The 21,818-nt window shown below is 39.3% G+C and overlaps 2 protein-coding genes across 10 annotated transcripts; both read left to right on the top strand.

Annotated features, from left to right (window-relative positions):
• Positions 1–1,855: 1,855 nt before the first annotated feature.
• LOC107801450 (transcriptional corepressor SEUSS) lies at positions 1,856–12,246 on the top strand. Of its 9 annotated transcripts, XR_012697289.1 has the most exons (13): positions 1,871–2,141; positions 2,583–2,729; positions 3,133–3,270; positions 3,337–4,004; positions 4,142–4,261; positions 4,506–4,554; positions 4,677–4,894; positions 5,025–5,093; positions 6,973–7,070; positions 8,964–9,057; positions 9,871–9,940; positions 10,385–11,682; positions 11,768–12,246. XR_012697289.1 is itself a non-coding variant. In XM_075226470.1 (12 exons), exons 2-12 carry the CDS (start codon positions 2,642–2,644, stop codon positions 11,410–11,412), a joined length of 2,640 nt encoding a protein of 879 aa, XP_075082571.1. In that variant the 5' UTR covers positions 1,871–2,141; positions 2,583–2,641; the 3' UTR covers positions 11,413–12,246. The 9 variants fall into 9 exon arrangements, 5 of the variants coding, with proteins under 5 accessions (XP_016480264.1, XP_016480263.1, XP_075082571.1 ...); XR_012697287.1 differs by having other exon boundaries at positions 1,856–2,141; positions 2,583–3,270; XR_012697288.1 differs by having other exon boundaries at positions 3,133–4,004.
• A 764-nt stretch (positions 12,247–13,010) lies between these two features.
• Positions 13,011–21,638, top strand: LOC107801448 (transcriptional corepressor SEUSS). The gene is made up of 10 exons (XM_016624776.2): positions 13,011–13,380; positions 13,688–15,023; positions 15,161–15,280; positions 15,519–15,567; positions 15,732–15,949; positions 16,074–16,142; positions 16,770–16,867; positions 18,433–18,526; positions 19,441–19,510; positions 19,983–21,638. Exons 2-10 carry the CDS (start codon positions 14,010–14,012, stop codon positions 21,023–21,025), a joined length of 2,775 nt encoding a protein of 924 aa, XP_016480262.2. The 5' UTR covers positions 13,011–13,380; positions 13,688–14,009; the 3' UTR covers positions 21,026–21,638.
• The last annotated feature ends 180 nt before the right edge of the window (positions 21,639–21,818 follow it).

Below are 21,818 nucleotides of genomic sequence, written 5' to 3'. Positions count from 1 at the left end.
CGACTCACGCTTCACTAGCAATTTTTGGACCCAACTCTTTAAGTGCCTCGGGTCAAAATTGAGTCATAGCTCAAGTTTTCATCCGCAATCTGATGGCCAGACGGAGCGATTCAATGGCATGCTAGAGGAATATCTCCGGCACTTTGTGACCGGATCGCAGAAGAATTGGGTGAAGCTTCTGGATGCTGCTCAACTGTGTTTCAATTCACAAAAGAGCTCAAGTACCAACAAAAGCGCTTTTGAAATTGTTACCGGACAGCAACCGCTACTCCCACACACAGTGAACGCACCAAACATGTCAAAATCTCCTCGGGCTGCCAGCTTCTCAAAAGAATGGAAGCAAAATTTGGAGATAGTGCGGAGCTATCTTGTCAAAGCCCAAAAACGGATGAAGAGGCATGCTGATCAGAATCGCCGCTTTGTGGAATACCAGGTGGGAGACAAAGTGATGGTCAAAATCCCAAAGCGGTACTTGTTTGCAGGGGTCCATGACCCTCGCCTATTGCAAAAATATATTGGACCCTTGTCCATTGAAAGGCGCATTGGGAAAGTTGCATACCGGGTGGATAACCCAGCTTGGTGGAAAATCCATCCTGTTTTCCATGTCAGTCTCCTGAAACCTTTTCGGGAAGATGTGGAGGATCCTTCACGAAGCCAACTCACAATACCAAGTATTCGAGGCCCCAATTCAACCGGAAAAAGGCGTGCTGAAGCTATTCTTGATGATCGAGTGATTCACGCCTCAAGAAAAGATCACCAGGAGTTCTTGGTGAAATGGCAGGGATGTGATGCAGAGGAGAATACTTGGGAGAGGGGAACAAACCTCAAAGCCTACAAGAGCCTGATTGATGATTACCTTGCAAGGAAGGCGCCGAGGACGTCGCCAACTCAGGTGGGGGAGAATGTCATGGGCGGCTTTCCAGCCATGCTCCATGATCCCTTGGACGCGCCCCGTGGCGTCCTGGCCAGCCTCCCAACGCCCGTCGCCACGGTCGGCCCCGTGGTCTCGGCAGCTCCAAGTGACAAGCGCGCATGTGCCTCTGTCGCCCCACCGATAGCCATCGCCAGCGCCCAGCCACAGGCAAAAGCCGACAGCGCCGCGCGCGCAGACCCTGATGCTAAAGACAAAGTTGCTGCCAACGGACTTGCTGCTGCTTTGTAGAAGACTAAGTCCTTTTCATTGTAAATATAGAGTAGTTTTGCTGCATTTTCTTTAAGTGTGATTTTCCAGCTTTCATAGGTCTAGTCATGTAACTTTGGTTTATTTTTTTTAAGCATTATTAAGGGGGACCAAGCAATCAAAACTTTCAAGCAAGCAAACAATTCTCTGTACTGGTGTCTCTCCCCCCCGACACCGTCTTGTTTTCTGTAATATCTTTCATTCAATGCAATCAAGCTTTCTTTCATTCTCAATTCTCTTTTCTGCTCTCTTTCAATTGCTCATGACATTGGTTTTCCCGTACGGCACTGACAATCTAGTCTAGCGTACGGAGGGGACCCCAGTTGGCGGACAGCAACCGTACTGACATCGGTTGCCTAGCCTTACGTCGCCCTTCCAAGGAACTTCAGGAAGGCGCCGCGTAACAGTATATATGAAGTAACAATATAGTAGATAACTACAACCCAACCGAGGTGTTAAAGAACAAATCCACATAAAATGGAGTAGAGAACTAACATTTGCCAGCCTCGTGATGATGCATGTTATTGTTCTCTCACATGAATGGAAGCAGAAGAGGATTTGACTTTGTTTGATTAAGAGAAGAAAACAATAAAAAAGAAAAGAAAAAGGTAAAGAAAGAAAGAGTGAAGGAAGGATAATTATTCTTTTTTATTTTATTTTATAATTATTCAATCCGACGGAATGCAAATTTGACGTCCGCAGAAACACAAACTCTCTCTCTCTAACTTTCTCTCTCTAAAAAGGACAGCGCAGAAACTCGAAGAAACTCTCCTCTCTACTGAAACTTTTTCACTTTGAAAAAGCCAAAGGCGTGGAAAAAAAAAAAAACCAAAGCCCCAACCCAACAAGTGAAAGTTGGTTGAATGAACTAATACATACATGCTTATCTGTATGTATATGTATAGATATCGATATAGATACATAAATTATATTTATAAGCTGATTGTGACTGCGTGCTTTGGTAAGTAACTCCTTGTTCCCCTTTTGGGATGTATTTATATATTTTTGAGCTTGGTGCCCTAGGTGTTGTCGATAATTTGAGCTGTGGATCTTGTCCTTTGTACTTTATTGCGTGATTTAGGGATCGATCAAGTGAACATGTAACTTATGAATCGCTAATTTTTATTTTGTTTTTAAATTTTTACTGTCGAATTGTTTACTGTAGCTTAGTTATTTTGGAGGTAATTTTCATTTTTTTTAGTTTGAGGGTGAATTTTTGTGATTTTCTATTTTGTTCGTGTTTTAGTGTATTCTACTCTTTTGGCTGCTTTATTAGATTAGTGATGAAGTATGGAGCTTGTTTTTTTGATTTTACTTACGGTGTTGAGATTTAAGTTTAGCTATGTTTTTATGGAACAAAGGGAGAAATTTGACACAATTGGACCTTTTCTTTTTCTTGCAGGGGCTGATTGGAAAAGTGGATAAAGATAGTTCCTTGAGCAGAAAAAGAGAAGCTTTAGGATGTTAACAGTTAAAGCTTGTAGCTTGTACCTGGTATTCTGTGATTTCCAACTTTCTGTTGTTGATACACAAAGAGTTATGCCCAGCGGTGAGGGTTCTCCCTTTGTTTTGGCTCAAAACATGGACTTTGGAATGTCTAGCTCCGATTTGGAAAGGAAATCACTGATTCATTTAATTGATATAGTAGATTCTGCTTGTTGTTCTGTGTAATTCTTTTTAATATAAAATCTCTAGATCTGGGGAGTTAGTCTTCATACAATTTTAGTGTTCTATAGTTGGTTAAGTGTTTGTAGATTGTTATCTATTGCATAAAAGTATGGTTCCACAGGGGCCTCCAAATCCACTTGGAGGAGGTGCCCAGCCTGTCCCGTCTTCGTTATTGCGATCAAATTCTAGTTTTTTGGGAGGTCAAGGGGGTGGAATGCCTACCCCAGGTAGTTTCCCTTCTATTGTGTCACCTCGGACTCAGTTTGGTAACATGAATATGCTAGGAAATGCTCCAAATGTTTCATCTCTGCTCCATCAGTCCTTAGGAAATGGCGGTCATAATCCAGGGCTTCCCGGAAATGGAATCTCTCAACGAGTTGATAATGTGGCCGAGTCTGATCCACTGTCCAGTGCTGGCAATGGTATGGGATTTAGTACTCCTTCAACATCGTTTGGCTCATCGGCCATGACAGCAAATCCAATTTCAGGTCAAGTTCAGGGACAGCGGTTTCCTAGCCCTTCTGGTAACCAGATGTTAATTGACCGATCACCGTCCCAACAACTTGATTCCCAGAATTACCAACATAATCAACAATTTCAGCAATTCTCTGCCCCTAGCAATTCCCAAACACAGCAACAGCAGCAGCAATTTCAATCCATGCGAGGTGGATTAGGAGGCTTAGGATCTATCAAACAGGAGCCCCAGGTGACCAGTGATCAAACACCACAGCAGTTGCAAGCCCTGCGAAACCTGGCAACTGTAAAGCAGGAGCCCCAACAGATACAAAGTATGAGAGGCCTTGCCACTGTGAAGATGGAGCCACAACATTCCTCACCCTCTTTGTTTCTACATCAGCAACAGCAACAGCAGCAGCAGCAGCAGCAGCAACAACAGCAGCAGTTACTTCACATGTCCAAGCAGTCCCCTCAATCTGCAGCAGCGGCTCAGCTTTTCCACCAGCAGAGGATTATGCAGCTCCAGCAGCAGCAGCAGCAACAACTCTTGAAGACTATTCCTCAGCAAAGAAACCCACTTCAACCGCAATTTCAACCACAGAATCATGCTATAAGGTCTCCTATAAAACCAGCTTATGAGCCTGGGATGTGTGCCCGTCGGCTGACTCATTATTTGTATCAGCAGCAACACAGACCTGAAGTAAGAAAACTGTGCCAACTATAATTTCTGGGTGGACTATAAACTCTGCACCCTACCACACAGCTTATCTGATCTCAATTGATCCTTTATTTGACTACAGCCCTATGATGTTACATTTGCACTACCTTTTTTTATAGGACAATAACATAGAGTTCTGGAGAAAATTTGTCGCCGAGTATTTTGCTCCACATGCCAAGAAAAAGTGGTGCGTTTCTATGTATGGAAGTGGTCGGCAGACCACTGGAGTTTTTCCTCAGGTTGGTTGTGTTATTGATTTTTCGTAATCAAATGTGAGAAATCTTCTTATATAGTGAAAAAATGTGGTTATAGCAAGTCATATACCACATCCACATCTATGGATTGATAAAGCTTTTCTGAAAATTGATTCTTTTTTCAGCTTTGATAACTAATTTGGATTTGTTGCTTATATGTTATGCAAATTTATTGCTGACCAACTTTTTCCTTGTATTAGAAAATTAATCACGATTATATAATTTGCAGGATGTATGGCACTGTGAAATATGCAACCGCAAGCCAGGCCGTGGGTTTGGTATGTTTCTTTGTAATTTTACAAAGCCATTGTCGTTGACTCGTAATTTCTGCACCCATTTGGTTCATTTTCCTCCATGTAATCTTTATGGGCATCTGATGTTTCTGAACTTATTTGTTCAGAAGCGACTGCTGAAGTCTTGCCCAGGCTTTTCAAGATAAAATATGAAAGTGGGACTTTGGAAGAGCTACTCTATATTGATATGCCGCGTGAATATCAGAATTCATCTGGACAGATTGTCCTAGACTATGCAAAAGCAATTCAGGAGAGTGTTTTTGAGCAACTTCGTGTTGTCCGTGATGGTCAGCTTCGAATAGTGTTCTCACAACCTGATCTGAAGGTTAATTGAAGAGCTCATAGCGTTTTATTTTAATAACTATACTTATTAATCAGTTGTTTAAGACATGGCACATTGCAGATGAATGCCTATTATTTTCTTTTAACTGTTTTCCTTTTTGTCAACTTGGCAGATCGTCTCTTGGGAATTTTGTGCTCGACGTCACGAGGAGCTAATCCCTAGAAGATTGTTGATACCTCAGGTTGCTCAATGTTGCTTTGAACTGCTAATTTACCTTGATCTATGTGAATCATGCTTCGGCTCTAACTAACCTGACTTGTATGTTTCTGTTTTGGCAAAAACTTTTGCTTTCTCTTACCATTTATGCTAGAACAGAAACATTTTGTCCAGATAAGTACGTACGTGCTAGTCAAACGAGGTCTTTAATGTCCCTTTTAGATGTATTTGATGAGATTGAGGTCTTGTGAGGTATAATTTCTCAAATAAGGTTTTGCTGTTGTAAAGTTATATGTATTTCAAACATAATCCGTCGAGCATGCCTTTTTCCCTCTAATTTTCCTTTTCATCGTGACTTGGTATAAGCTAATATACATCTTAGAGATTTGACTTGCTTTCTCTTTTCCATTTTTTATTAAATGCCATCTTGCTAGAAAATAGAACAATGGTTGCTGACCATCTTATTCTCATCCCTGATCCATGGTGATGAATTGGTTGGAGCAGTTAGTAGATTGCACTGTAAATCACTTTCTCTGACTTGAATGCAAATTACCATCCATAGGTTGGAGTCCATCGGTATAAATATAGATCTATGTCTGTTGGATATGTTTGAGAAGGATAGCAGTGCATTGGGTAGTAGGGTTAGCCCTTGCCCCTGATTAAGGGTTTGGTGATGTTATAGTATTGCAGCAGTGGAGGTGCAGTAGAGGAAAAAATTCCAAATGCTGTTTGAGCTGTTGGCAATGGTAACCGAGGCCAGTAGACCCTGGCTTTTGGTGCTTTCAGTTTTGTGTCTGATATCTGTGCTTCATCATGGCAATGTATGATTGGAATTGGTTTGAGTGTTGTATCCCTAATTATGATTAATTTAGTAGAGATAAAGAAGCACTAGAATCAGTATTGTTAGCCCTTGGTTAAGGGTTTGGTGATGTTAAACTATTGCTACAATGGAGAGCGGTGGTGGAAAAATTCAAAAACCTGTGTCGGCTGTTGGCTAGTGCAACCGAGACCAGTAAAGCCTGAAATTTTGTGCTTTATGTTCTGTGTTCGAGGACATTTTTGCTTCTGTCATGCCAATGTACACTTGAAAGTAATTAAGTGTTGAAGGGCGAACTATGAGAATATAGTAGTGATACAGAAGCACTAGAATCAATATTGTTAAGAGTTCACTGAGGTGCACTTAGTGCTGCAGTTAGGTGAAGTGTAGTCTCGGCCCTTCACTTTGCTTCAGACTTCTGCGACGCTTTAGTATTGGCACAAACGCATGTGACTTAGATCCGATGAGCTCTTTCCTGAAATGATTGAGACAACACAGTAAATATAGTTGGAAGAGTGATATGTTGATTTTTAAAGGAACATTATAGATAAATATGTTAGCATCTAAGAATAGAGAAATAGAGATTTAGTATAAGAAAATTAGGTACTAAAAATGACAAAATATTGGAGATCAAATAATCTGTCTGGTTTTGCTAATACTTTTTGCTTTTATATTTGAAAAAGACATTCAAAATTTGGTGCTAACAGTCCTGGCTTTGAATGTGCTGATTCGGGGTTATCATTATATTTGCCCGTGAGTGATCCACATATGCGGAGTTGTGTTGAATATCTTCTCATAAAGTTTAAGTTTTTAGATGACGTTGACCTGATGAAGCATTTAGTTCACTATCATTTCCGTTGCACCTAATTGACTGCAAGACAGGGTTAACTAAATTTCTCTTCAGAATGTCTCTTTATAAAGTTTTCACATATTCTTGTTTCCTGTCCTTCTGTGTGCTTTACTTCTTATGGGGTTTGTCACATCTTTTAGCAGATTGTTTGTGTTATCTGGATGAAGCTGTCTTTCATTTTTGGATATAGTGGCATTTGCATCTCTTTGATTTGTTTTTTATGATTTTCATGTGTAGGTGAGTCAACTCGGCGCTGCAGCTCAAAAGTACCAGGCAGCCACCCAAAACGGATCATCTACAGCGTCTGTTTCTGAGTTGCAGAATAACTGCAATATGTGAGTCCCAGATATTTATGGCACAGGTTTTATACGAAATGTTTGGGCTGACACTGTTGTACCATGTCTTTGTTTAATGGGGTCTAACTATTTCGATTTAGCACATATATCTCACTCTGTGTTGAAAACTTATTTTCCTTAAGTAGGTAATAATGATGAGCTTTGTCTCCATTTAGGGATTGGCTTCTTTGATGGTCTGCTGGTACTTTAATTTTACAGATCATTGTTAGCAGACTTAAATTGAGACTTTAATGTTATTGTTGTGATATTTGACCAGTCAGTCATCCTATTAGTGCTTTATCTTACTACGATGTGTACGTCTGATAACAGATATAGCTCAAATTTTGGTGTTATGGATCGCTATTGCTGGTCATGCTGCCAAGTCTTGGAAGCTCAATTGCTCCTGAAACTATAAATTTGGAAGTCTAGTTGATATCCATGATTTGTTAAATTTGGATGAACAACTGAATTGCAGTTGTGTTTGATTGTTAAAATGTCTTTATTAACTGAAAAGAGCATATCCTTTTTGGGTTCTGAAAGCTCAATTTTCCATTCCTGATAAATGAAAGAGAATATTGGTCTTGAACTTTTTTGGAAAGAAAATATCCTCTTGAAAGTGGTGAATTAGCTATCCCGGTGTACCTGTGAATATAAGACATGTTCCTACAGCTTCAAAATGCAGATCTTACACGGAATGTTGGTCTTGAACTATGGATTTGCATTTTGTCATGTCTCTACTTGGTTATGTCAAGATTCAAGGAGAAATGATATTATTTCTTGGTCGCCAGTCAGAATATGAGTTTATCTCTGTTTTCTATATTTTAAAGTACTTCACTAAATTTCTCTCTGATTGATTTTCCTCACTGTAACCAGGGGCGGAGCTTATATTAGTGGTTTGGCAGAACCCAGTAGCTTTAGCTCAAACCCTGTATTTGTATTAAAAATTAAAAAAATCGTTTAATATGTATAAATAATCTATCCAGAACCCAATAAGCAAAAAGGATTGTGGTCTAGAACCCATAACTGAAAATCCTGGACCCGCCTTTGGCTGTAATTGTTGACTTGGAAAGGCAGGTTTGGGTGGGAGGAGCCATGCAAGGTCTGTGATGTATTGAATCTTCCAATAGAATAATGGGGATTAAAAATGAAAGGACTTCTGGTGATTGTATCTTTTTTAATTTTTATTTTTGTATGGAACACATCTAGTTGTTGTTCATTGGTAGTGTACAATGGAGCTACATTAATGTAGGGAGCTATATGTAATGGTGGAGAAGGGGAGGGATGAGGGAAAGTTATAGACATGCATGTCCTTTTTATGTCATAACTTGTATAACGAACAAACAATACATAATCAATCTATCAACAACTACAATTTTATCGCAAAGAAGGTTGATTCAACTTAATCATCCAATTATTTTGTTCATAAATAATTTTCTTTAACGCAAATTAGGATTTCTATAAAACTGGAGGTTGTTTACTCACAATTTTCTTGCATTAATATACCACTCTCTAACTGGACTGAAAGGACTTCTGGTAAACATCAGATCTAAGGTAACAATAATAACTAAGCGTTAATCTTTGACTAGTTGGTGTCGCCTATTTGGATCATTTGCTTTCATTATGTTCTCTCATAGTTAAGTCCGAACTGATTCGTGAAACTGTAAGCTTTTAAGGACAACTCCTCTCCATATGATTTTAGGCCTTGTACCCTTTTAGCACCTTCAACCATAATCAGGAACAATGTATATATATGGTTAAAGTTATGTCTATAGATTCTCTTATTCTGGATTTTTCTTATGCTTGTGTATTTGCTAATGATCGTTTATCTCTTCATTTAGCTGTTAATTTTAAGTAATATCACTTTTGAGATTTTGACTTATGATTTTGATTCAGGTTTGTTGCCTCAGCTCGTCAGTTGGCAAAAGCTTTGGAAGTTCCGTTGGTAAATGATTTAGGGTATACAAAGAGATATGTGCGATGCCTTCAGGTATACACCTCGTTCTAATGCTGTAAGGTTTTTATTTTGGTTCTTTTCTGGATTTGTTTGGAGATTTTCCGCTTGTTTCGATGGGGAAATCACTACAAATTGTTGAAATATTTGCTTCTGTTAGAGTTTTTAATTTCCCAACCAGGTTTTATTTGCCTGTTCTGTGTGTTCCGACTCAACCAGTTCTACCCAACTTTCTTATCCTCCCTGTGCCCTCTCTCTCTCTCTCTCTCTCTCTCTCTCTCTCTCTCTCTTTTTAATCTGCCATCTTCCCATGTAATTCAAAGCACAGCTGAAAATGAAGGCCAAAATTCGGATTTTGTAGCAGGTAGCAGCTCAGGGATTTTGATAACTGTTCTTTTGTCATATTGGGAATTCCTAAATCCTACTGGCAACTGACTTATGAGTTAATCTATGAAGTAGACGGAACATATTTCGGCCTGTTCTTAGGATAGATATTTCTGATGCCATTCTGTTCTTCCTGTTGAGAAGCGTTTTCTTTTTAATTTTTAGAGTTTACTCTGTTTCTATAATTTTATTTCAGTGGGTCATAGAGGGTCTAGTGGCACAAGATAACTTCCAGTTCAGCGATTTCCCCCTTTTTTTTTTTGTACTTTCCAAGTGTTTATCACGTAGGCCTAGACTTTTTTCCAGTGACATTTTTAAAATGAAGCTAATCTGGCTGAAAGTTGCACGATGATGCATTCAAATGATAACTCTTCTGATGTAATTGTATTTCGCTTTAATCTCGTCTTCAATTCAGTCTTATGGATATAATTTATATTCTTCTGTATACTGCTGGTGCAATTGCAGATATCAGAAGTAGTTAATAGCATGAAAGATTTGATAGACTACAGCAGAGAGACAAGGACAGGGCCTATGGGTAAGTTCTGCGTTTTTACCTTTCAACTTGTTCCTGTTGGCTGTTGCTAGTTTAAAGGTCTTCTATATCCACCAAGTAATCACAAAGATCAAAAGTGAGGTTGCAGGGGCTAATCTTTCTCTGTGGTTTGATGGTTTAGAGATTAGGGTACAATTGTTATTCATCACAATTCACAAGGCACGAATGTTATCATCTGAAGTTAAATTTTACGCGCAAGATAAATTGCTTTTTGAGGTCGAAACAGGTGACTACCTAATGTACATGTGCAAAAATCCAAACTGGCTGTGTCTGAATGTAGATTTCATTGTATATGCATTTAACTTGTTGAATTTAATGTAGTGGGTTGTGTGGTGTTAAGAACTTAACCCTGGGAGTACCACATGAATGTGGGGTTGATACAGTTCTGTAAACCTTACAATTGTGCTTGAAATTTGGCCTTTCCAGAGAGCTTGGCTAAGTTTCCTCGTAGGAATGGTTCATCGGCTGGGGTACGTGGTGCAGCTCAACCATCTGAGGAGCAGTCTCAGCAGCAGCAGCAGCCACAGTCTCAGCAGCAGCAGCAGCAGCAGCAGCAACAGCAACAACATACGGCCAGTCAGAACTCAAACCACGAAAGCTCTGTCCAGGCTGGTACAATGCAGCTTGCTTCCAGCAATGGTATTCTGAGCGAAAACAACTCTTTAAACCCTGCACCTGTTACTTCGTCTAGTAGTACTGGTGCTCGGCTATTGCGCCAAAATTCCATGAACTCTAGGCAACAGGCAACAATGAATGGGGTGAACAGCCCTTATGCAGGAAATGGTGTGAACAGTCCTTATGCAGGAAATGCTGTTCAAATGGCTTCACCAAGTTCTTCAAATACAATGCCACAGTCTCAACAAAACCTGTCTGCATTCCAATCACCAACACCGTGTTCATCAGGCAATCCGCCACAAACTTCGCATGGTGGCTTAACATCTGGATCACACGTGAATTCTGCCAATTCCCCGAATATTTCAATGCATCAACCCACTCTTTCAGGTGATATTGATGCTAACGACTCTCAGAGTTCTGTACAAAAGATCATACACGAAATGATGATGTCTTCCCAACTTGGTGGAGGTGGCCTTGTAGGTGGTGGTGCCACGCGGAATGATATGAAAAGTGTAAATGGTTTGATAACAACTGCTAATAACTCCATTCTTAATGGAAGCAGCTGCCTTGTTGGGAATGGGACAGCAAATGCTAATATTGGTATCTCTCCAGGATATGGCAACATGGGCAACGGACTGAGCCAGGCTGCAATGGCCAATGGAATTCGGGCTGCATTAGGTAATAGTTCTGTTGCTATGAATGGAAGAGTAGGCATGCCAATGGCACGAGAGCAAAGTGTGAGTCAACAGCAACAAGATTTGGGAAACCAACTACTTAGTGGTTTAGGAGCAGTCAATAGTTTCAGTAACCTTCAGTTTGACTGGAAAACATCCCCCTAAAGGTTTTGACTTGGCTTTAGCCTAGAAGGATGAACAAAGTGACAAGATCCTTTAGGAGATAGGGGTGCCCTCTTGTGGTTGTAATTGCATATTTGGTCCTCATGTGCTGCTTTGTGCTGCAAAGATGACATGATTTTGCCTTGCACACTGAGAGTAGGTATGAATCCTGAAGAGCAATCATTTCAGGGCTTGCCTCTGTTGTAGTGATTTGCCCGAGAAGGAAAACATGTAGCACAGTAATTTCATGATTGAAATGTTACATCACCTGAGGTAGCATAAGATTCTTCTAACTTGATTTTGTCTGGTTTATTACAGTTATATATTTGCACTAACAGCCTTGAATAGGACATTCCAGGAGTGACTTGGCAAACACTTGTACCTTTTCGAGGCATTTGTAAACTACTGAATCGCTGAGCTCTTGCCCATCTTGTGCTGTACCTGTGCCACCACTCCGGAACATGAGTGTATATAGTCTGAATTGTGTGGAAGGTATTTTATATTAGAACTTTCAGAAGCTGGTAGAAATTGACTTGCCACTTGTTCCATGGTAATGTGTCTAATGCAATCACTTCATTTCTCCTCTCTCCCGACACCTACTATGTTTTTGTATATCAATTAAGCAGTTTTGATTGTTGTGGTTGCTGGCTTTTGGAGTGGCTGGATGCTAAAGATGAGGATTTACCTCTCTGAGGAGGGGATATTGGTATCAGTGCTTTAATTTCTGTTAAGGGGGCAATTTTTGACTTTTTGACTCTTTCCTCATGATTTCTCGGTCAAAGTATTTGTATTCGCCTGTTCTCTAATCCAAAAAAAGAAAGAAATAGAATTCCTTAATTCCTCTCTTTTCTCTTTTTTTCTTCTTCTTTTGGTGGCTAAGCAAAGTGCTATTTGTTGAATCGCGTATGTTGGGGACATTGGTTGGGTGCTATCAAATCTTTGGTAATCACAACGCGGTATGCTAAATGATGGTAATCATAAAAAAAAAGATGAGACTGGGCAAAATGATGTTACTTAAATATGACATCGCTATATAGTAAAATTTATCGTATTAGTGTAGTTTTGTTAACAAACCTTAAACTACGTATTATAAATTTGGACTGCTATTCTTAAATAATATGAATATTTCTATATTCAATTTTCAACGCTTGACCTTTCCGAAAATCGTAAGGCGATACACATAGAACGAAAATCATCTCAAGTTTTAGAAAGTCCATCATTTCCTTCTTCCTTCTCTATCACCCAATCTCTTTTTTTCTCCCCTTTTTTTGCTGGAATACCCATTTTCAACATAGAGCTCTTATATGTATACCATTTACTTAAATAATTTAAGAAAAAAATTGATGAATATGTTAAATAAATAATAATAAATTAATTTGATTGACAAAATTCATGTTAAAACTTAATATATAATTTAATAAATTTAAACTCTTGAAAGTTGTGATCTAAATTTTGTAGACTAACAATATAAGTAAATGTTTTTAAATATGATGTGTAAGTTGTAACTGAGAAATCGATTCAAAGTTAAGGGTACTTATGCCTTTTCATCCATCTCATGAACCGAACGTCCATATTTATGAGCTTTTGCACTATGCACATGCATGTACACCAGAACATTTCTCCACCCCACACACCCACAGGAAAAAGGCAGAAGAGGATTTGACTTCGTTTGATTGAGAGAAGAAAAATATTTAAAATTTAAAAATAAAAAGAAAAAAAGGTAAAGAAAGAAAGAGTGAAGGAAAGAGAAATATTCAATCTGATTGAATGCAGTTTTGACGTCCGCAAGAACTCTCTCTCTAACTTTCTCGCTCTAAAGAGGACAGCGCAGAAACTCAGAGAAAACTCTTCTCTCTTTCTCTCTACTGAAACTTCTTCACTTTGACAAAGCAAAGTCCCCAAGCTAATTTGAGCTGTGGATCTTGTTCTTTGCACTTTATTGCGCGATTTAGGGCTCGATCAAGTGAACATGTAATTTATTAATCACTTGTTTTTATTTTTCTACTCTCGAATTATTTACTGTACCGAGCTTCGTTTTTTAGAGGATTTTTTTTTTCGTCTTTTTATTTCTCAGTTTTCTGATTTTCTTTCTTGTTTAAGTTTTCGTGTATTCTCCACTTATAGCTGCTTTATTTGATTAGTGATTGAGTATGAATTTTTTTTTTTTTTGATTTTTCTTACTGTGTTGAGATTTGGGTTTAGCTATGTTTTTATGGAAGCAAGGGAGAAATTTGACACAATAAAACAATTTTTTATTTTTTTGTTTTTTTTCTTGCAGGGATAAGTGGATAGAGATATTTATTTGAGCAGAAAAAGAGAAGCTTTGGAAGTTTAAGAGTTAAAGCTTGTAGCTTGTACTTGGTATTCTATTGATGATGCACAACAGGTTTTCTCAGCATGAAGGTTCTCCCTTTGGTTTGGCTCAAAATAGGGACTTTGGAATGTCAATTGATGTAGTAGGTTCTGCTTGTTGTTCTGTGTAATTCTCTTTTTCAGAGTAAAGTATGAAGTCTCCAGATCTGGGGTGTTAGGCTTCATTCCGTTTTAGTTTTCTATAATTTGTTAAGTGTTTGTAGATTGTTATCTATTGCATAAAAGATATGGTGCCACCAGGACCTCCTAATCCACTTGGAGGTGCCCAGCCTGTCCCGTCTTCGTTATTGCGATCAAATTCTAGTTTATTGGGTGGTCAAGGGGGTGGAATGCCTACCCCAGGTGGTTTCCCTTCTATTGTGTCACCTCGGACTCAGTTTGGTAACATGAATATGCTAGGAAATGCTCCAAATGCTTCGTCTCTGCTCCATCAGTCCTTAGGAAATGGTGGTCATAATTCAGGGCGAGCTGATAATGGGGCCGAGTCTGATCCAATGGCCAGTGCTGGCAATGGTATGGGATTTAATGCTCCTTCAACATCGTTTAGCTCATCGGGCATGGCAGCAAATCCAAATTCAGGTCAAGTTCAGGGACAGCGGTTTCCCAGCCATTCTGGTAACCAGATGTTAACTGAGCAGTCACCGTCCCAACAGCTTGATTCCCAGAACTACCAACATAATCAACAATTTCAGCAATTTTCTGCCCCTAGCAATTCCCAAACACAACAACAGCAGCAGCAATTTCAATCCATACGAGGTGGATTAGGAGGTGTAGGACCTGTCAAACAGGAGCCCCAAGTGACCAATGATCAAACACCACAGCAGTTGCAAGCACTACGAAACCTGACGACTGTAAAGCAGGAGCCCCAACAGATACAAAGTATGAGAGGCCTTGCCACTGTGAAGATGGAGTCACAACATTCCTCACCCTCTTTGTTTCTACATCAGCAACAGCAGCAGCAGCAACAACAGCAATTACTTCACATGTCCAAACAGTCCCCTCAAGCTGCAGCAGCAGCTCAGCTTTTCCACCAGCAGAGGCTTATGCAGCTCCAGCAGCAACAACAGCAACAACAGCAACAGCAACTCTTGAAGGCTATTCCTCAGCAGAGAAACCCACTTCAACCGCAATTTCAACCACAGAATCATGCTATAAGGTCTCCTGTAAAACCAGCTTATGAGCCTGGGATGTGTGCCCGTCGGCTGACTCATTATTTGTATCAGCAGCAACACAGACCTGAAGTGAGAAAACTGTGCCAACTATAATTTCTGTGTGGCCCATAACACTCTGCACCCTACCACACAGCTTCTCTGATCTTAGTTTATTATTTTTTTTGACTAAGCCCTATGATGTTACATTTGCACTACCTTTTTTATAGGACAATAACATAGAGTTCTGGAGAAAATTTGTCGCCGAGTATTTTGCTCCAAATGCCAAGAAAAAGTGGTGCGTCTCTATGTATGGAAGTGGCCGGCAGACCACTGGAGTTTTTCCTCAGGTTGGTTGTGTTATTGGTTTTTCTTAATCAAATTTGAGAAATCTTCTTATTTAGTGAAAATATGTTGTTATAGTAAGTCAAATACCTCTTATACGGTTTGCCGTTATGAAAAAATAGATTCTTTTTTCAGCTCTGGTAACTAATTTGGACTTGTTCCTAAAATGTTATGCAGTTTTATGCAGACCAACTTTTTCCTTGTGTAGAAAATTAGAAGTAATCACTATCATATAATTTGCAGGATGTATGGCACTGTGAAATATGCAACCGCAAGCCAGGCCGTGGTTTTGGTATGTTTCTTTTGGTTTGATATCTTTTCTGTTGTCGAAGATTCATTCTTCTTTGTAACTTTACAAATCCATTATTGTTGACTTGTAATTTCTGCACCCATTTGGTTATCCTTTCACCGTGTAATCCTTATTGGGGTCTGATGTTTCTCAACTTATTCATTCAGAAGCGACCGCTGAAGTCTTGCCCAGGCTTTTCAAGATAAAATATGAAAGTGGGACCTTGGAAGAGCTACTCTATATTGATATGCCTCGTGAATATCAGAATTCATCTGGACAAATTGTCCTAGACTATGCAAAAGCAATTCAGGAGAGTGTTTTTGAGCAACTTCGCGTTGTACGTGATGGTCAGCTTCGAATAGTGTTTTCACAGCCTGATCTAAAGGTTAATTGAAGAGCCATTTTGGTTTCAATAACCATAGTTGTTAATCAGTTATTAAGACATAGCACGATGCTGATTAATGTCTATTATTTTCTTTTATCTGATTTCCTTTTCGTCAACTTGGCAGATCATCTCTTGGGAATTTTGTGCTCGACGTCATGAGGAGCTAATCCCTAGAAGATTGTTGATACCTCAGGTTGATCAATGTTGCTTTGAAGTACTAATTTACCTTGATCTCTGTGTAGTCATGGTTTAGCTCTAACCTGACTTGTGTGCTTCTGTTTGCTAATCTGGTTTAGCAAAAACTCTTTCTTTCTTTCCTTTATAATTTATATTAGAGCAGATGCATGTTGTCTAGCTAAGCAGCTATTTGCTACTCAAATGAGGTCTTTATTTGTTAACGTCCCTTCTAGATATATTTGATGGGAAGGATAGCAGTGCATTGGGTAGTAGTGTTAGCCCTTGCCCCTGGTTAAGGGTTTGCTGATGCTATAGTATCGCAACAGTGTAGATGGGTGGCGGAAAAAATTAAATTGCTGTTTCAGCTGTTGGCAATGATAACCAAGGCCACTGGAGCCTGAATTTTGGTGCTTTAAGTTCTGTGTCCGGAGGAAATTTGTGCTTCTTCATGCTGATATATCTTTGTAAAGTTTCCTCATATTTGTGTTTCCTGTCCTTCTGTGAGCTTTAACTTCTATATTGGTTTCTCACATCTTTTTGGCTAATTGTTTGTCTTGTCTGGATAAAGCTCCATCTTTAATTTTTTTTTGGATATAGTGATTTTTGCATCCTTTTGATTTGCTTTTATGATTTTCACGCGTAGGTGAGTCAACTCGGCGCTGCAGCTCAAAAGTACCAGGCAGCAACCCAAAATGGATCATCTACTGCATCTGTTTCTGAGTTGCAGAATAACTGCAATATGTGAGTCCCTGAAATTTATGGTACAGTTTTTGTACGGAATTCTCAGGCTGACAATATTGTGCTGTGTCTTTGTGTAATGAAGCATAACTATTTTCATTTAGCACATATATTTCACTGTATGTTGTAAAGTTATTTTCTTGGTGATTCATTATGGATTCCAGTTTTTACGTGGGTGATAATGATGAGCCATGTCTCACATGTTAGATAGCTTTTAATCTATTTATTTTTTGGGTATTGGCTTCTTTGATGATCTGTGCTGGTACTTCTATTTTACAAATCATTATTAGCAGACTTAAGTTGGGACTGTGGATGCTAAGGTTGTGATCTTTGACCAGTCAGTCATCCTATGGTTTTAACTCATAGTGAGTTTGCTGTGAAATAATTTTTTATTTGTGTTAGTTGTGTGTACGTCTGTTAGTAGATTTAGCTCAAATTTTAATGTTATGGATTGCTGTTAGTGGTCGTGCTGCCAACTCTTGGAAGCTCAATTTCTCCTGAAACTATAAATATGGATGTCTAGTTGATACCTGCGGTTTGTTATATTTGGATGAAGACCTGAATTACAGTTGTGTTTGATTGTTAAAATGTCTTTATTAACTAACATGAGCGTCTTGTTGGGTTCTGAAAGCTCAACTTTCCATTTCCTGAGACAGTGTACAATGGAGCAGTTCAGGGTCTGTGATGTGTTGGATCTTCCAATAAATAATGAGGATTAAATATAAAACGACTCGTGTTGTTTGTATCTTTTTTTTTTTTTGTGTGTGTGTGGAGGATGAAACACATCTTCTTCTTGTTGTTGTTCAGTGACTGTACAATGGAGCTACATATATTTGGGAGCTATATGTAACACATCTTGTTCAGTGACTGTGTACTAGTGCGAGAAGGGGAAGAATGAGGGGGGGAAACACATCTTGTTCAGTGACTGTGTACTAGTGCGAGAAGGGGAAGAATGAGGGGAAGGTATATACATGCATACCCTTTTATGTCAATCTATCAACAACTATGACCTAATCCCAAAAAGAAGGTTGGCTTAGTCTTACGAATCCAAATCCTCTGTAACCATTCAACTCTATTAATAATCTGCTTATAAATAATTTTCTTTTAATGCAAATTAGGATTTCTCTAAATCTTGAGGTTATTTACTCACAATTTTTCTTGTATTGGAATACCTCTCTAACTAGACTAAAAGATTACTGGCAAACATCAGAATTAATGTGAGTGTAATAATAATACCTAAACTATAATCCTAACTTGTCGGTGTCACCTATTTGGATAATTTGCTTTCAGTATGTTCTGTCCTAGTTAAGTCAGCATTGATTCGAGAAATGATAATCTTCTGGCAACAACTCCTCTCCATATGATTTTGGGTCGACTGCCCCTTTAGCACCTTCAATCGTAATAAAAAAACAATCTATATATAAGGTGTAAAATTATGTGTACATATTCTTGTATTCTAGAAAATTGTTTTATGCTTTGCGTATTTGCTGATGATCATGTATTTTTTTATATAGCTTTTAATTTTAAGTAATATCACTTTTGAGATTTGACTTATGATTTTGACTCAGGTTTGTTGCCTCAGCTCGTCAGTTGGCAAAAGCTTTGGAAGTTCCATTGGTAAATGATCTAGGTTATACAAAGAGATATGTGCGATGCCTTCAGGTATGCACCTTGTTCTGATGCTGGAAGGTTTTTATTTTGGCCCTTTTCTGGAATTTGGAGACATTCCGCTTGTATCAATGTGGATATCACTACAAATTCTTGAAATATTTGCTTCTGTTAGTGCTTTTAACTTCCCGACCAGGTCATGGTTTGCCTGTTCTGTGCGTGATATCTGACTCAACCAGTTCTATCCAACTTTCTTATCCTCTCCGGCCCCCCTCTCCTTTTAATCTGTCATCTTCCCGTGGAATTCAAAGCAAAGCTGAAAATGAAGGTCGAAATTCAGATTTCTAGCATGTAGCAGCTCAGACAACCAAGAGGTTGTGAGTTCGAGTCACCCAAGAGCAGGGTAGGGAGTTATTGGAGGGAGGGAGCCGAGGGTCTATCGGAAACAGCCTCTCTACCCACCCCAGGGTAGGGCTAAGGTCTGCACAAACTACCCTCCCCAGACCCCACTAGTGGGATTATACTAGGTTGTTGTTGTAATATTGGAAATTCCTACTGGTAAATCTGACTCATGAGTTAATGTGTGAAGTAGACGGAATGTATTTTGGCCTATTCTTGGGATAGAGATTTCTGATGTAACTCTGTTCCTGTTGAGAAACGTTTTCTTTCTCACTTTTCAGAGGTTACCCTATTTCCACAATTTTATTTCATTGTGTCATAAAGGGTCTAGTGGTACAAGATAACTTCCAGTTCAGCAATTTTCCCCCTTTTTACTTTCCAAGTGTTTATCACGTAGGCCTAGACTTTTTTCCAGTGACATTTTCACTATAAAGATAAACTGACTGAAAATTGCATACGTGGTGCATTCAAATGATAATTCTTCTGATTTTGTTTTAATCTTCCTTTCAATTAACAGTCTCATGGGATATAATTTCTTATTCTGCTATGTACTGCTGGTGCAATTGCAGATATCAGAAGTTGTTAATAGCATGAAGGATTTGATTGACTACAGCAGAGAGACAAGGACAGGGCCTATGGGTAAGTCTGCTTGTGTACCTTTCTACTTGTTCCTGATGCTAGCTCAAGGTTTTCTATACCTACCTATTAATCTCAAAGATCAAAGTGAGGTTGCATGGGCTAATCTTTCTGTGGTTTGATGGTTTAGAGATTAGGATACGATCGGTTTTCATCACAAGGCATAAATGTTATCATCTAAAGTTAAATTTTCACAAAAGACGATGAATTGCTTTTTGAGGTGGCAACTGGTAACTAATAATGTACAGGTGAAAAAACCCAAACTGGCTGTGTTTGAATGCAGATTTCATTCTATGTGCCTTTAAGTTGTCAGAGGTAAAATACTGATTCAAAGAAAAAAAAATGAACTTCTCGAATATATATAAAATAATGGGTTGTGTAGTGTAAGAAGTTAACCCTGAGAGTACCGCATGAATGTTGGGATTGATACAGTTCTTTAAACCTTACAATTGTGCTTGAAATTTGGCCTTTCCAGAGAGCTTGGCTAAGTTTCCTCGTAGGAATGGTTCATCGGTTGGGGTACATGATCCAGCTCAACCATCTGAGGATCAGTCTCAGTCTCAGCAGCAGCAGCTACAGTCTCAGCAGCAGCAGCCACAGTCTCAACAGCAACAGCAACAGCAACAGCAACAACAGACGGCCAGTCAGAACTCAAACCACGACAGCTCTGTCCAGGCTGGTGCAATGCAACTTGCTTCCAGTAATGGGATTCCAAGTGTAAACAACTCTTTGAACCCAGCATCTGTTACTTCCTCTAGTAGTTCTGTTGTTCGGCTATTGCATCAAAATTCCATGAACTCTAGGCAACAGACCCCAATGAATGGTGTGAACAGCCCTTATGCAGGAAATGGCTTGAATAGCCCCTATGCGGGAAATGCTGTTCAAATGCCTTCACCAAGTTCTTCAAATACGATGCCACAATCTCAACCAAATCCGTCTACGTTCCAATCCCCAACACCGTGTTCATCAAGCAATCCACCACAAACTTCTCATGGTGGCTTATCATCAGGACCACACGTGAATTCTGCCAATTCCCCGAATATTTCAGTGCATCAACCCACTCTTTCAGGTGATATTGATGCTAATGACTCTCAAAGTTCTGTACAAAAGATCATACATGAAATGATGATGTCTTCCCAACTTGGTGGAGGTGGCCTTGTAGGTGGTGGTACCATGAATGATATGAAAAGTGTAAATGGTATGATAGCAACTGCTAATAATTCCATTCTTAATGGAAGCAGCTGCCTTGTTGGGAATGGGACAGCAAATGCTAATATAGGTATGGGTCCAGGATATGGCAACATGGGCAACGGACTGAGCCAGGCTGCAATGGCCAATGGAATTCGGGCTGCATTAGGTAATAATTCCGTGGCTATGAATGGAAGAGTAGGCATGCCAATGTCACGAGAGCAAAGTATGAGTCAACAGCAACAAGATTTGGGAAACCAATTACTTAGTGGTCTAGGAGCAGTCAATGGTTTCAATAACCTTCAGTTTGACTGGAAAACATCTCCCTAAAGGTTTCGACTTTGCTGTAGCTAAGAAGGTATGAACAAGGTGACAAAATCCTTCTTGTGGATGTAATTGCTTATTTGGTCCTCATGCCACTGCTTTGTGCTACAAAGTTAACGTGAGTTTGCCTTGCAAGCTGGGAGCAGATATGGTTCCTGAAGAGATCATTTCAGGGCTTGCTTCCGTTGTACTGATTTGCGAGAGAAGCAAAATATGTAGCACAGTAATTTCAAGGTTGAAATGTTACATCACCTGAGGTCGCATAGATTCTTCTAACTTGATTTTGTCTGGTTTATCACAGCTACATATTTGCACTAATAGCCTTGAATAGGACATTCCAGGAGTGACTTGGCGAACACTTGTACCCTTTCAAGGCATTTGTAAACTACCGATTCTGATGAGAGCTTGCCCATCTTGTGCTGTACCTCTGTCACCACTCCGGAACATGAGTGTATATAGTCTGGATTGTGGGAGGAATTTTTATTATAGAACTTTCAGGAGCTGGTAGAATTGACTTACCGCTTGTTCCATGGGTAATGTGTCTAATGCAATCACTTCATTTCTCTTCTTCCCGACTCCTACTATGTTTTTATATCAATAACAGTTTTGATTATTGTGGTTGCTGGCTTTTAGAGTGGCTGGATGCTGAAGATGATGATTTGCCTGGGGGAGTTGGGGTGGTGGGGAGAGAGTTGGTGTCGGTACTTGAATTAAGGGGCCATTTTTGACTTTTGAGCTTTTCCTTCCTATGTTATCTCAGCCTTTAAGTATTTGTATTTACTTGTTACTCCGTCTCTAA

The sequence above is a fragment of the Nicotiana tabacum genome, chromosome 12, assembly GCF_000715075.1.
Source record: "Nicotiana tabacum cultivar K326 chromosome 12, ASM71507v2, whole genome shotgun sequence".
Classification (NCBI taxonomy): Eukaryota; Viridiplantae; Streptophyta; class Magnoliopsida; order Solanales; family Solanaceae; genus Nicotiana; species Nicotiana tabacum.
This window is presented reverse-complemented; position numbering and strand designations above follow the sequence as displayed.